Source organism: Buteo buteo, chromosome 16, assembly GCF_964188355.1.
Source record: "Buteo buteo chromosome 16, bButBut1.hap1.1, whole genome shotgun sequence".
Classification (NCBI taxonomy): domain Eukaryota; kingdom Metazoa; phylum Chordata; class Aves; order Accipitriformes; family Accipitridae; genus Buteo; species Buteo buteo.
Genome location: NC_134186.1, coordinates 6,511,130 through 6,524,765, shown reverse-complemented (window position 1 = coordinate 6,524,765; position 13,636 = coordinate 6,511,130). Strand labels below are relative to the sequence as shown.

General features: G+C 51.4%; 1 protein-coding gene across 1 annotated transcript in view; it reads left to right on the top strand.

Annotated features, from left to right (window-relative positions):
* The window catches only part of SDC3 (syndecan 3), a 50,078-nt gene extending 36,742 nt beyond the window's left edge, over positions 1 to 13,336 (top strand). The window contains exons 2-5 of the mRNA XM_075047682.1: positions 3,380 to 3,497; positions 3,942 to 4,552; positions 6,281 to 6,551; positions 6,940 to 13,336. Coding sequence (XP_074903783.1) covers positions 3,380 to 3,497; positions 3,942 to 4,552; positions 6,281 to 6,551; positions 6,940 to 7,106 — 1,167 coding nt within the window. The 3' untranslated portion in view covers positions 7,107 to 13,336. The remainder of the gene's footprint in view (positions 1 to 3,379; positions 3,498 to 3,941; positions 4,553 to 6,280; positions 6,552 to 6,939) is intronic.
* The last annotated feature ends 300 nt before the right edge of the window (positions 13,337 to 13,636 follow it).

Genomic DNA, 13,636 nt, shown 5'->3' with positions numbered 1-13,636 from the left:
AATAAGAGCAACTCCAAATGTTTCGTCCTCCCACCCCTCAAACCTTGCCATTTTTCCTTGCCCTCCCATCAGTTTTGGTGGCCTGTCTCATAATTTATGGGCTCTTATGGGTGATGCACCCCATCAGCCTTCAGAAGACACTGAACCAGCCCCTGCATGTCCCCCGGGATCTCCTGGTCCCTGACTTCCCTGCACTGGTCACAGTGACAGAGAAGTCCTGGATGGGCCATTTCACAGTGAGTGAGCTCCATAGCTTTGTCCTGCTCACCCAGGAGGGACTTTGCCCCAAGGGTTTTGTAGTCAGTACTGGAGACTAATGGAAAACTTGGATGGTAAAACCAAAGGTGGTTCTTAGGAGTCTTTTACTTCTATCCACTGCCTTCCCCCTGGTCTACAGCAGATCCTAGCCAGGCATCTGTTTGTTATTGTGTTTTATTTATTTTGTTGTTGCACACCAGTTTGTAGGTGAGACATCATCTATTTAGCAAATCACTTGCACTGATCCTTGGTGCATCAGTTTTTCCCTACTTTTTACCATCTCCTCTCCAGAAGTTGAAGCCTATTCCTCCATAGATCAGAGCAAAGAATTATTTGAAATCATTTGGCAACACCGAGCGCATCTCACTTGTCACCCATTGGTGCCCACCAAAGCCACTCTATCACTCCCCTCCTCAGCTGGACAGGGGAGAGAAAATATAAAAAAAGGCTTGTGGGTTGATATAAGGGCAGGGAGAGATCATTCACCAATTACGATCACAGGCAAAACAGACTTGACTTGGGGAAATTAGTTTAATTTATTACCAATCAAATCAGAGTAGGGTAATGAGAAAATAAAACCTAAATCTTAAAACATCTTCCCTGCTACACCTCCCTTCTTCCCCGGCTTAACTTTACTCCTGAGTTCTCCACCTCCTCCCCGCCACTGGCACAGGGGAATGGGGAATGGGAGTTGGGGTCAGTTCATCACACGCTGTCTCTGCTGCTCCTTCCTCCTCAGGGGGAGGACTCCTCACTCTTCCCCTGCTCTGGCATGGGCTCCTTCCTACAAGCTGCAGTCCTTCACAGACTTCTCCAAAGTGGGTCTTTCCCATGGGCTGCAGTTCTTCATGAACTGCTCCAGCGTGAGTCCCTTCCCCGGGCTGCAGTCCTTCAGGCACAGTCTGCTCCAACGTGGATCCCCTGCGGGGTCACAAGTCCTGCCAGCAAACCTGCTCCAGTGTGGGCTCCTCTCTCCACAGATCTGCAGGTCCTGCCAGGGCTTACCACAGCCTCCTTCAGGCACCCACCTGCTCCGGCGTGGGGTCCACCCCAGGCTGCAGGTGGAGATCTGCTCCACCATGGACCTCCCTGGGCTGCAGGGGGACAGCCTGCCTCACCAGGGTCTTCACCATGGGCTGCAGGGGAATCTCTGCTCCGGCGCCTGGAGCACCTTCTCCCCCTCCTTCTGCACTGACCTGGGGGTCTGCAGGGTTGTTTCTCTCATGTATTCTCACTTCTCTCTCTGGCTGCAGTTGTTCAGTTTTTCCCCCCTTCTTAAATATGTTCTCCCAGAGGCAGTGATGGGCTTGGCCTTGGCCTTGGCCTTGGCCAGCGGTGGGTCTGACTTGGAGCCGGCTGGCACTGGCTCTGTCGGACATGGGGGAAGCTTCTAGTAGCTTCTCACAGAAGCCACTCCTGTAGCCCCCCCCCCCCCGCTACCAAAACCTTGCCCCACAAACCCAATACAATTTCCAAGGAGGGAAAGCAACCTTCTGCCTTGTAGGGACATGTTCCCCTCGCTCTCAGCTACCTCCTGCCTCCACCCCATCTCTCCTGGTCCTCTCCAGTCTGTTTCCCCAGGACCGTGGCCATTGCTGGGCTTCCCAGCATCTCTGCAGGGTTAATCAGTGCTGAGTCCCATATTCAGAGCACTGAATGCTGCAGCAGGGTTTGGCTTCTGCAGCTCAGCAAGGGGCTGCGTGATTCCCAGTTCCCTGCAGATTAATTTTGGTGGATAACAGACTTCTTCAGTGAGCTGCTGGTGACGATGTATTTGAAACTCCAGGATTGTGCATTATCTTTGGGGCAAAGTCTGAATCTTCCCAGTGATTTGGAAAGTGCATGGCGTGCTGGAGACTGGCAGGATATAAGCAGTGGCTGTGGTGATAGGGGAGAGTGCTGCTATCGCTGGAGATCATGGAATAGATCCAGCCACAAAAAGCTCAGCAGCACTTTCAGGAGAGACAGGCACTTAAAAACCCAAATCCCCTTGACCTTCCAGAGAGATTTATGTCCCCAGGAATGTGCTCACGCTGTCACCATGGGCATATGACACAAGTGGTACATCTGCAGCATCCCAGTGACTATATAGGCAGGGTTTGGGCAGCAGATATCTCCTTGGCTTGGGCACCATGGCAGCAATCGGCTTGCAGCCCCTGGGAAGTGTCCTCCCACCTGCCAGCCTTGAGCATCTTGCTGCAGCTGAGGGCTGCCGGGTTTTCTCTCCCTTGCCCTCTGATCGGCTCCAGAAGAGGTGTGGGGACAAAATTCGAGTTAAAAGTCCCACATTTCTAAGTCCTGGGACCTTCTGACTTTTCAAAACTCTTTTTTGTTCCAATCTGGAATGAAAACAAAGAAACTCGAAGCTGTTGTCAGAGGTAAAATGCTCTTATAGGTGAAGGGGACCCTTCAACCCCCTTATTTTAAATTTAAGCACTAACCTGGCTTGTTACATCTTGAAACATCTGATGCTATCTTGCAGATCAAAGCCTCCTTGTTTGGGTTGTAATGAAGTGTCAAACTGTTTCCTTGCAACACAAACAGGAGACACTTTGATCTGCAAAACAAGATATTTAAGAGCCCTACTAGCAAGGGCCCTTCAAGTTTTAGCAGCACTGTAAAGCAGTGGAATATTGGAAGTCGGGTATTGTTTCATATTGAGACTTTCCAGGTTATGGCAGCTGATAGTGTGTGTTACTGTCACACCTGTGCCAAGAATGACATGAAAATCATCTAAAACAAAACAATAGTGAACTGAAGAACTGAACTGATAATTTTTCTATCAGTTTCCAAAAGCAGTTGTTGGGGTTTTTTTCCCCCTTTTTCCAGAGGGCTTGTTTCTGTGGGAAATGTTATTGGAGTCAATGTGAGCTCTCCACAAAATGTCAGCTTGTCTGAAAGATTTGCAGCAGCGAATTGTTTTGAGGAAAACCCCCCACAATTCTGGGTGGTTCAGCTGGAGGGAGCGCTGCCTGCGCTCCTGCTCCCTTGGTCTTGCTTTTCCCTGGCCCGTTTAACCCATGCATCATCCCATGAGGGCTGTCTGGGGTGTCTGTGCAGGCACCGGTCTTGATTTGCTCAGGCTGGAGCTGCTCACGCGTCTCTCCCTGCTTGGCTGCAGGCTCAGCGCTGGCGCAACGAGAACTACGAGAGGCCAGTGGACCTGGAGGGCTCCGGGGACGATGACCCCTTTGGGGATGATGAACTGGACGATGTCTACTCGGGCTCCGGCTCGGGGTGTAAGTAGCTGCAGGGTTTCTGGGGAAGGGTCCCTGGGGAGCCTGGCCATGAGTTTGGGTGGGACTGGAGAGGGGCTTGCCATGGGATGTGAGGGAGGGGATCACTCCTTATCCCTCCCTGGAGCTGCCCTCTCCTAGACAAAAGCAAAGGGAACTGTCCCAAAGGTTGAGCTCAAATGACTCCATTTCCCATTTCAGTCTCTGGCCCCATGGGGCAACATTAGCCCTTCTCCAGCACAGTAGCACATGCCATGTTATAGAGGTTTTGTTGACCCCAGTGAGGGGCTTTGGCCGCCACATGGGAATTTGCAGCCCTTGGTTTCTGCTTAGCCTGGAACAAGTCCATGATCTCAGTTTTTCTGGGGTGAGGCCAGGTGCATGTCAGCCCTGGGAAATGCTGGGGCAGCAGCAGGTTCACCCTTCGCTCTTCTCCCCTTCTTTCAGATTTTGAGCAAGAGTCGGGGCTTGAGACAGCAGTGAGCCTCACCACGGACACATCCATCACGCTCCCCACCACGGCGGCCGTGCTGCCTATCACCTCAGTGCAGCCCGTGGCAACCCCCTTTGAACCATTCCCTGCTGAGGACACCACCCCTGAGCAGACAACCAGTGTCTTGTATATCCCCAGGATGACAGAGACACCAGTGATCCCCAGTTGGAAAGCAACCACCACCAGTACCACTGCCAGCGACTCCCCTACCACCACGACTACCACCACGACCACCACGGCCACCACCACCACCAGCACCACCATGGCCACGACCACCAGCAGCACCACCATGGCCACTGCTAAGCCCACCACCGTCCGGAGGTTCCTGCCCCCCCTTGTCACCAAGGCAGCCACCACCCGGGCCACGACCTTGGAGACACCCACCACCTCCATCCTCAAAACCAGCACACCAACAGAGGTGGCCACATCACGACTTGTCCCCACCAGCACGGCCAAGCCCCGGTCCCTGCCAAAACCAAGCACCTCCAGGACTGCAGACCTCACAGAAAAAAGCACTGCCTTGCCATCCAGTCCTGCCACGCTGCCACCCACAGAAGCCCCCCAGGTAGGAGGCAGGAGCCCTTCTCACCTGCTAAAGGGCTTGTGGGCCACGTTTGAAGCCAAGCAATGGTGATGGGAAGCCTTTGGGGTTGATCCGTCTTTAGCCAGTTGCTCAGAGGGAAGTCAAGTCAGATTGGGCTCTTCCCAGCTCTGTGGGGAGTAGAACATTTGGGGAGCTGGAGAGGGGAGATTAAAGGGTGGGAGATGTAGCACAGGCAGAGCATGGTGATGGGGCTGGCATGAGAGGTGATGGGGGGCATCCAGGGGTACGCCACGAGTCGCCGGTGCCCCCGGCTCTGCCGTGCCCAGCTGCTCAGGAGCAGTTTCCCCAGGCAGGAGGGGAGCAGGGCCGGGGGTACCACCGCCCCATGGGGAAAGAGCAGCTTTCCTCTGGGTTTGGTGTCTGGGCTCATTGTACCGTTTCCCAACTTGCAGCCCCTCAGTGGGAGGTCCAAATGCTCCGCAATTACGGCTTGATGGTGCATTTCCAGCCCCTCGGGTGTCCAGAGCAGGGGATTTAATCTGCTGATCCGTCTCTCATTCAGAACCCCCCAGGGGCCCTTTGAAAACCACTTTGACTGAAAGGTGGAGTGATTTGTCTGAACTAGTCCCTCTTTTCTGTGTCCGTATATGTATGTATAGCGCTCTGGGCTTTCGCTGACCTTCAATTAATCTCTGTCACAAAAACGCCTGCTTGTGGGAAGCAAGTGAGCCATGCACTTATGCCGGGGGCAGCTTGACATGGAGAGGGCTCTTACTCGCCCTCCCCAGCTTGGGCCCATCGAGCTCTTCGCTCATCCCAATTTGTAATGTCCCGAGGCAGGCGTGGAAGGAGCTGTTTGCCCTGCGAAGGAGGGATCCCGGGGAGGTTTTGCTGGGGGATGCTCAGTGTGGTCCAGCTCAACATGTGGACACGTAGCAGGTCAGGCTGCTGGGACAAGGAGGAAGGTCAGGGGGGATTTGGCCCTGAGGGAGCTGCAGGTGTGGGGATGTGCAGGAGGCAATGAATAGGGCAGGGTTGGGTTGGAGCGGTTCATCTGCCCAGCCCATGTTTGCTATCTGGGCTGGGTTTGCCTCCTTGCCAAGGAGGCTTGGTCAGGGACCACGGCGGGGAGCTGGGCTGGCTCCATGGCCTGGGTGAGAAGGACCCATCTTCCTGCTCCTGCCCTGTGCTGCAGGGCTGCAACCTTAAGAGCAGGTTGAAGGGAGAAGAGGGAGAGGGAAGGGACCCCCCCTGGGGCTCATCTGATGGCATCCCATCCTTACACTTCCTATGTTGCTGTAGCACACACCGTTGCATCACTTCATGTCTAGCAAGGAGGCGTCTGTGAGATGTTTTAGGAAGCCATCAGTCTGCGCTGGGGACAGAGAGCCCAAATGAGGGTCTGGGATGTGGGGCTCTCTTTAGGGGAAGCTATAGGGAACAGGTGAGAGTTTGTGCATCTTGCGGGCACCTGGGATGGGGACAAACAAGAATGGTCCAGCTCAGCCACGGTGGCCTCAGCCTTTTGGTGACCATCAAGATGTGGGGTTGTGTTGCTTGCTGCAATATAACTGTTCACTTCAGTGACACAGGGAAGGGACACCCCAATGTTATCCCCAATGTTACCTGCTGAGAGGGCCACCCTGCCATTGGTACTGTGATGTCCTTCCTCTGGACACATCAGAGCTGCTGGAGGCAGGAACCACCCTTTGGTCCTTGTCCCCTGCTCCATCTTGTCCTTTCTCCCAGATGGAGCCAGGGGAGGTGATGACAGTCCCTGACAACGAGCTGGAGGTCCCGGTCAGCAGCGGCCCCAGTGGGGACTTTGAGATCCGGGAGGAGGAAGAAACGACTCGTCCCGAGCTCAGTAACGAGGTGATGGCTGTGGTGACGCCGCCGTCGGGACCCGGGCTGGGCAAGAACGCAGAGCCGGGGCTGATTGACAACACAATAGACTCCGGTAACTCAGCCGCTCAGCTCCCTCAGAAGAACATCCTGGAGAGGAAAGAAGTATTGATAGGTGAGACCAGAGGCCATGGGCTTGCGGGTGAAGAGCTGGTGTGTTTGTGGGGGGCTCAGACAGCTGGGCTGTTCATGCCCCAGGAGACGGGTTGGTCTTTGGCAGGGCATTGGGGTAGCCTGGGTTAACCCACAGTCACCTGCCAAAATAGCTCCAGGGCCTGTGCTGGGGGGGTTCCCAGCGGTCTTCATGTCTTTGACAGGAGAGTGCAGAGCTGTGCACAATTTGCTTTTGCTAAGATGGGCTTTCAGGAGAAAAATAGGACAAACTTGCAAAGCACAAAACCAAGCTGGAATCCAAAATGGTCCCCCCCCAAACTATTTGTGCTGAAAGCCAGGCTGGGACTGCGGGGCAGCACTGACGGCTGTGCCACTTCTCTGTGTTGCAGCGGTGATCGTGGGTGGTGTGGTGGGAGCCCTCTTTGCTGCCTTCCTGGTCATGCTGCTCATCTACCGGATGAAGAAGAAAGACGAGGGCAGTTACACGCTGGAGGAGCCCAAGCAAGCCAATGTGACGTACCAGAAGCCTGACAAGCAGGAGGAGTTTTATGCGTAGAAGGAGAGCCCAGCGTGCCTCGCGCTCCCTCCCTCCCCGCTCCAAACTCTCCCTCCTCCTCTACTTCATCCAGTATCTCTCCCCTCCCCCTCCCCCTCTTTTTCTCTCTTTTTTGGATCAGACTGTGAATTTAAAAAGCAAAACCCACAACAGCTAAAGGAGAAAACACATCTTCGGCATGATGAAAAATCAAGTGCCCAGAGCATCGCCGAGTTCAAACCGAGTACCGCTGGCCTTTGTGCAGCGGGAGGGACGGGCCAAGGAGCCAACGCCAAGGAACCTGTGCCCGGGGAGTGCCCTGGCGAGCGCAGGACGGGGCGGTCAGGCTGCCGACAGCGGCTGGAGGTCACTGGGCTTTTCCCACCAACACAATGGACTCTGGGATCCGGACACCTTCTACCAGCCCTGGGGCGCAGGGGGGTTGGTTTGGATTTATCTTCCTTTTTTTTTCCCTTCGGAAAGGAGGGAGGTTTCTTTCCCTCTCTCTTGTTTTTATTTTTTACTTTCTTTTTGAATGGGGTTGGTTGCTTTGCAGGAATTACCTTGCTCCCTGCTTCTGTTTGAAGAGAGGACACGACTCTCAAATATGCTTCGAACCTTGAAAAAAGCACAAGGGGCTGGAATACCTGATGCCCTGGGGTTTGCTCTTGGAGTGGGGGAAAAAAATAAATACAAACATGGCCAGTACGCTGGAAATTATCTCTTTAGATCAACTCTTTGGAGAGTTTGTGGAGCAGCAAGAAGCTGCATTGGGGTATCTCATGCTGCTCCCCTCCTGCCACCACCTCGCTTTACTGCATCGCTGTGCACAGCCAGAGACCTTGAATCTATAGAAACCGCGTGTCGCCGGCCACTGAGGGGTTTGGTTGAGAAGGGACCTTGCATTTGCTGGGTTTTCACTGTGACCAATAAAACTCAGCTTGCACAGTACCACCGACAGCACTGGTTTTAAAATGGAGTGGGACGTTGCTTGGTGGGGAGTTGGTAGGGAGAAGAGTTGGAAACGGAGAAGCTAAATCGTCTGCCCAGTTCCTCCAGAGGGGATAACAAAGCTCTACAAGGCGTGAGATGCAGCCTAAGAAAAGAAATGCAAAGCAGAGGCAATACTCTGTTCCCTCAGGGGTCGGGCAGGGGTCCCCGCCGGGCCACTCGCACCCAGAAGGTGAGGAAGGTGAGGCACAGCGGTGGCTTTCCACCGGTCAGCCCCAGGGCAGGTTGGCTGCTACATATCTTTTGCAAGACCCAGGATTGATGGTTTGTGTTTCTTTCGTTGTTGCTTAAATTCCAGTATAACCCACAGGGCACCCAGGAGCCTGAGAGCAATAGATCCTGGAAGCCATCATCACCCAAGTGCAGTGGTTTCCCCTCTGATGCTACCTAAGGTGCAGAGCAGCAGGGCCTAATCCAGAGCCCAACTGTGCCTTCTAGAAAGGCTAGATTTTTTTGGAGCAAGCTCTCTGCACAGAAAAGTCATTAAATATTTCAATGAGTTGGCTTTTAATTAGCTGAAGCGCTGTTTGCAATGCAGTCAAGGAGCTTTGTTTTCATGATGGTTGAAATCTCGATGGTGTCCCATGGAGACCTTAGTTTTCCTCTTAGAGCAATTTGAACAGGAAAACCAGAAAAAAATCAGTTGCTTTGACTCTGTTGCATCGTGAATTAACCTGCAGAGACACAGTGACACTTTGTCCCCTCAGGGTGTTAGTGGATATAGGGATTTATGACCCTGGTGGAGGCTACAAGACAGCAGCGCTTCTTTATGTTAGGAATTCGAGAGGCCAAACGCATATTTTTTTTATATATATATATATATACACACACACTCACATACATACACAGTTATATATATATATATATATATATATGAAATGAAATCCCTGTAAATTTTCATTGCACTGCATATGATGGCTGGATGGGACTTTGTGGTTGTGAAAACGTGAGGTTTGGGCTATGCTCCCTTAGGATGTGCAGCGTGGAGGCTGAGACCCAAAATGCCAACCTGGTTTTACTTCAGGGTAGGGAGCAGAGCTCCTGTGCCCAAGTCAGCTCTAAAATCTCCATTTTAGAGATGTCAGCCTCAAAATAGTCATCATATTGGTTCTTTTAGTTTGGAGAAGACGGTCCTGTTGGATGTCTTGGATGGTGATGCTGAAAGGCAGACAGTGTAGAGAGTGTGTGTGTGTCTGTGTACACCCATTTCTTGGGTCCATCCCGGCTATGGAGGATGAGGATGCTGCGAAGGGGGGGCCATATGTCTGAAGAAGCCTGGTGCCAACCTGGCTCCCAGAGCCACTTTCTCTGTCCTGCTTGAATGGGAGAGTTTCAACTCGTTTAATGGTTTTGGGTCCTGTTGGGACTACACAAAGGGCCCTAGCTGTTGTGGAGTGCAGAAATCAAGCCTTTTCATGATTTAATGAGTTGGGCATAGCAAGTGTCAAGGCCACCCAAAATCACCATCTTTTGGAAAAATGTGGACTTAATCTTTTGAGCTTGCATTAAAAAAACCCCTCCGAGCTTAATGTTTTAAATGCTGCTTTTCTCAGCTGCTTCCCTAATCTTCTTCATTCCATTTTTTTCCCATTTAATAGTCTGAAGTTCTATAATACAATTTTTTAATTCACTCAAGCTTAACCTTGGTTTGCTCAGCTAGTGTTAAGTTGTAATCCCGGCACTTAAATCCGTTACAGTTTCAGAAGTGAGGAAGGCTGGAAGTGGGAGGGCGAGAGGAGGCTGGGCAGCGCTTTCTCTTGCAGTAATTAAAAGTACGAGACAACCACATACAAAAAAAAGGTGAAGGCAATTAAACTGGTAATCAGAATTGACCAAAGTCTTAATTCATTGTATGTCTGCTGCTTCCACGTGTTTGCTGTATTGCTCTCTGCCTGGAGAGGGGATGTGAGCTCAAGGAGACTGTCTTTTGGGCTTGGAGCCCACCTTTTTGTGGTGATAAATCATGATGGAGACTTTCCTGTCACCTCCACTCCCCAGGAGCACTGGGTTAGTTGTTGGAGTTGATGCTTGGAAGAAAAAAAGCCTTGTCTTGCTGGAGGACAGCTGATCTTGTGCCTCCCTTGTAGACTAGGGGGTGGTGGGACAGAGCTGAACATGGGCTGTGGTTTTTCGGGAAAGCCCAGCTCCAGAAAAATTGCAGATACCATCAGGTCTCTATTACCAGAGCAATGAGGGTAGGTAAAACCCCAATGAAACCCAGGTGAATGATGCTGCCAGAGTATGTAAGGGGGTTGGGGGTGGGGGGGCTGCAGTGTAGCCATCCCCCAGGCTGTGCGTGACACCACGTGAACGTGGTGCGTCGCAGCTCCTGGCCCCGCACCGAGCGGCGGTGCCGAGCCGGCGGCTGTGCCGAGGGCAGCCGGAGGCAGATGGCGGGCAGCGGGGCGCAGCTGCCTCCTCCAGCAGGCACTTCTGCACGGACACATGTGGCTCGCCGTGCTCTGGGGCTTTTGAGGGATTCCTGGTGTGAAGATGGATGGGGAAGAGGCAAGAAAGCACGGGGGGAGGAACGAGAGCATCTTTTCTCAGCTGTCAATTTGGCCACAGAGCAAGTTTTTAGGAAAATTAACTCCAATGGTACCTTGAGCATCTCCCGCATCATCCCTTTCCAAAGGCTGCCAGATTTGGTATTGTCTCTCTGTGCACAAATTCAGCCCCTTCCCCAGCCTGTGCATATCCCTTGTAGTGCTATCATCCATGAACAGCTGCAGTCTCCCAGCTGGGATAGTGCCCAGATGTGCTCATCCTTCCAGCTGTGCACCCCGAGGACGTGGGCGGCCACGTGGGCGTAGAGGAGGGCTTTTCCACTTGCTTTTCTATTTCTTTTCTGCATGCTTGTGTGTGTGTGTGTGTGATACAGTGGAGCTGAAGGAAGACCCTTCACCGTGCCAGTTCTGTAATTTTTGGAGAGCTGCAATTGCAAGGCGCGAAAGATGGTGTCAGCTCCTCTCCCAGCTGTGCTGATTTTCTCTCTCTCTCTCTGCTGTGATTTGCAGCTGCCGATGCCTCGGAGGAGAATGATAAAGTAACCAGTGACTCCTGGGCCACATAAATAAGGACGAGGCAGGAGGAGGGGGTGAAATGGAAGGGAGGACCAGAAAATGTGTGCGAGAGCCCAAATGAGGGGGTGGAAGCAGGAGGATAGGAAGGGCAGGGGATGGAGGTGGGCCTGGCTAGCAGCAGGACCCAGCCTTGGACAGGTTTTGCAGGAGTGGGAGCGAGTTGCCCCTTTCCTCCAAAAATCTCTTTGATTTTGGACCTTTCAAAAATAAACAGCAGGACCCTGCAGTGGGGGGGATCCTGCTGCAGGGAAGGCGATGGCGCTGGTCTGGATGTGTGCCGTGGCATGCTGGTTTGCCTCTAAATTTCCCATTCCCTCCCCGTTTTGCCGGGTGGATGCCGAAGATCCATGGCCAGGAGCTGATTTGCTCCACACGAGCCTTGGCTCCTGCTCCCCAGACTCATAATTCAGAGCTATCCGACCCCTGCCATGAGTCACCATCACGGAGGCTTTAACGGGAATAAAACCATTAGCTAAAAACAAGAATGGATTTTTTTTATTATTCCCACCCCACCCCCCCTTTTTATGATTATAAGCATTTCTGGGCTCGGAGGTTTTCTACAAGGCTCTGGCAGCTCCTAAAGTGACATTGAGTTTTCAACACTGAAAGGTTTATTAGAATAACTGGCGTCTTACCAGGCGCCTCGCCAGCTGCTCGGCCGGGCTGGAGCCTGCGGCGACAGGGATGGGTGTGTCGTGCGTGTATGTATGTATATATATGTGTATGTAATTAATATATATGTATATATGTATATACGTGTGTGTGCAAAGCACACATGCGTGCACAGGTTCAATGTAAACTCTGCACCTAATGAGGAGGAGGAGGGTTTATCATCCAGCATCGTGTGCTGGACTCCGCAGCCCTCGGACCCTGTCCTCTGCCATGGGCTGCAGGATTTGGCCCCGCGCCGCTGGCTCCTTCCTTCCCTCCTGCTCTTTGCCCTGTCACAGCAACGGCCTGATCCCGGCCGCCTCGGCGCTGGGTCGGGGTCTGCCAGGGTTGAGGATAAGGAACCTTTTGCCGACTGCCGCATCCCTGGCCGGAGCCGAAGTGGAGCCTGGGATGCTGGTGAGGCAGCCAAAGCCCCTCTGCGGCTCCGTGTTCGCTGTGGTTTGTCCCACATACCTTGTGCCTGCAGCTCCGTGGACGTACCCACACCCAGTCTCTATAGAGAAGTCTCAGTCTGGAGTGTACAAACTTTTTTTTCTTTTTTTTTTTTTTTTTGGTTTTACTATTATTTTTATTTTTGGGAAAAAGTCACCCTAGGAGACGCCCGTGTGATGCCCAGATGTTTTTTTTCACTCCACATTCCAGACAGCTCATCCACCGCATCTCCAAAGACCTCAAGGGTACCAGTGACTTTACGTGCATAAACTACCCCTGTTCTGGGTCCCCCTGGTCTAAGTCATAAAAGTACAGCTGACAATCAAACCAGACAGAACTGCTGACTTTAGAAAAATATATATCGATTGCAGTTTGATAGAACTACTTTTTAAAATCACATGCTTATCTCTCACTAATGCTCACCACCATGTCTCCAGGATAAATTGACACCCATTGGTTCTTCTGTAAATAAACATGAAACATTCTTGTATAAATTAAAAAAAAAAAAAAAGAAAAAAACTGAACAAAAAATCCATTGATATACATCCAAAAAAATAGCCCTTTCCAGAAGATTTAAGTAATTAAAAGAAAAATAAAAGCCCAACAAGTGAGCCCCACTTCACTTTTTCTTTGGAGCTGATTTAAATTCCCAATAGGAGAATGAAAAATCTTTAACAATAGAAGAAACTACAAGTGTTTTACCTTTCAATGAATATGGGAGGGGAAAAAAAAGTGCATGTAAATATTTTTAATAGGAAACATATCTTAAACAGAACTTTTTTTTGTATGTACATAACTCTTCTAGAGTTTAGTACTTAAATTGCTTCATAGTGTCTGTTAAAAAAACAAAAATAAAATAAAATAAAATGTTTGTTAATTGTTTTTGTTCTTACTCAATGGCCAAAACTTTAAAAATAATAAAAAAGACTATAAAAATAATCTTTGCCAATGGATCTAGCACTGTAATGGTACTGTCTATTTTTTTTAATTATTTCTGTGCTGTGCCCATTTATAAAAGGAGGAAAAAAAAAATAAAGTCATTTAAACATTGTCTGCCCAGGGCTTCACCTGCTTTCTTGCTGTGGGCTGCCTGTCCCCGGGTTTTTGTCGTGCCAGTGTGCGATGAAGGTGGAGGCAGAAGATCTCACTTGTTCTCAGGGCTCGACACCGTCAAGCGAGGGATGGTTAATTAACGGTCTCCATGGCAACTCTGCAGCGATGCTGAGGAGCCGGTGACAGTGTGGACCACACCAGCACAGCACAATTCCACCCGTGCTGGACCTTGGGGGAGGTTTGGATGTGGGGCGGGGGGGGGGTGCTGCAAGTGATACAGGTGTGTCGTAACAGCACGGA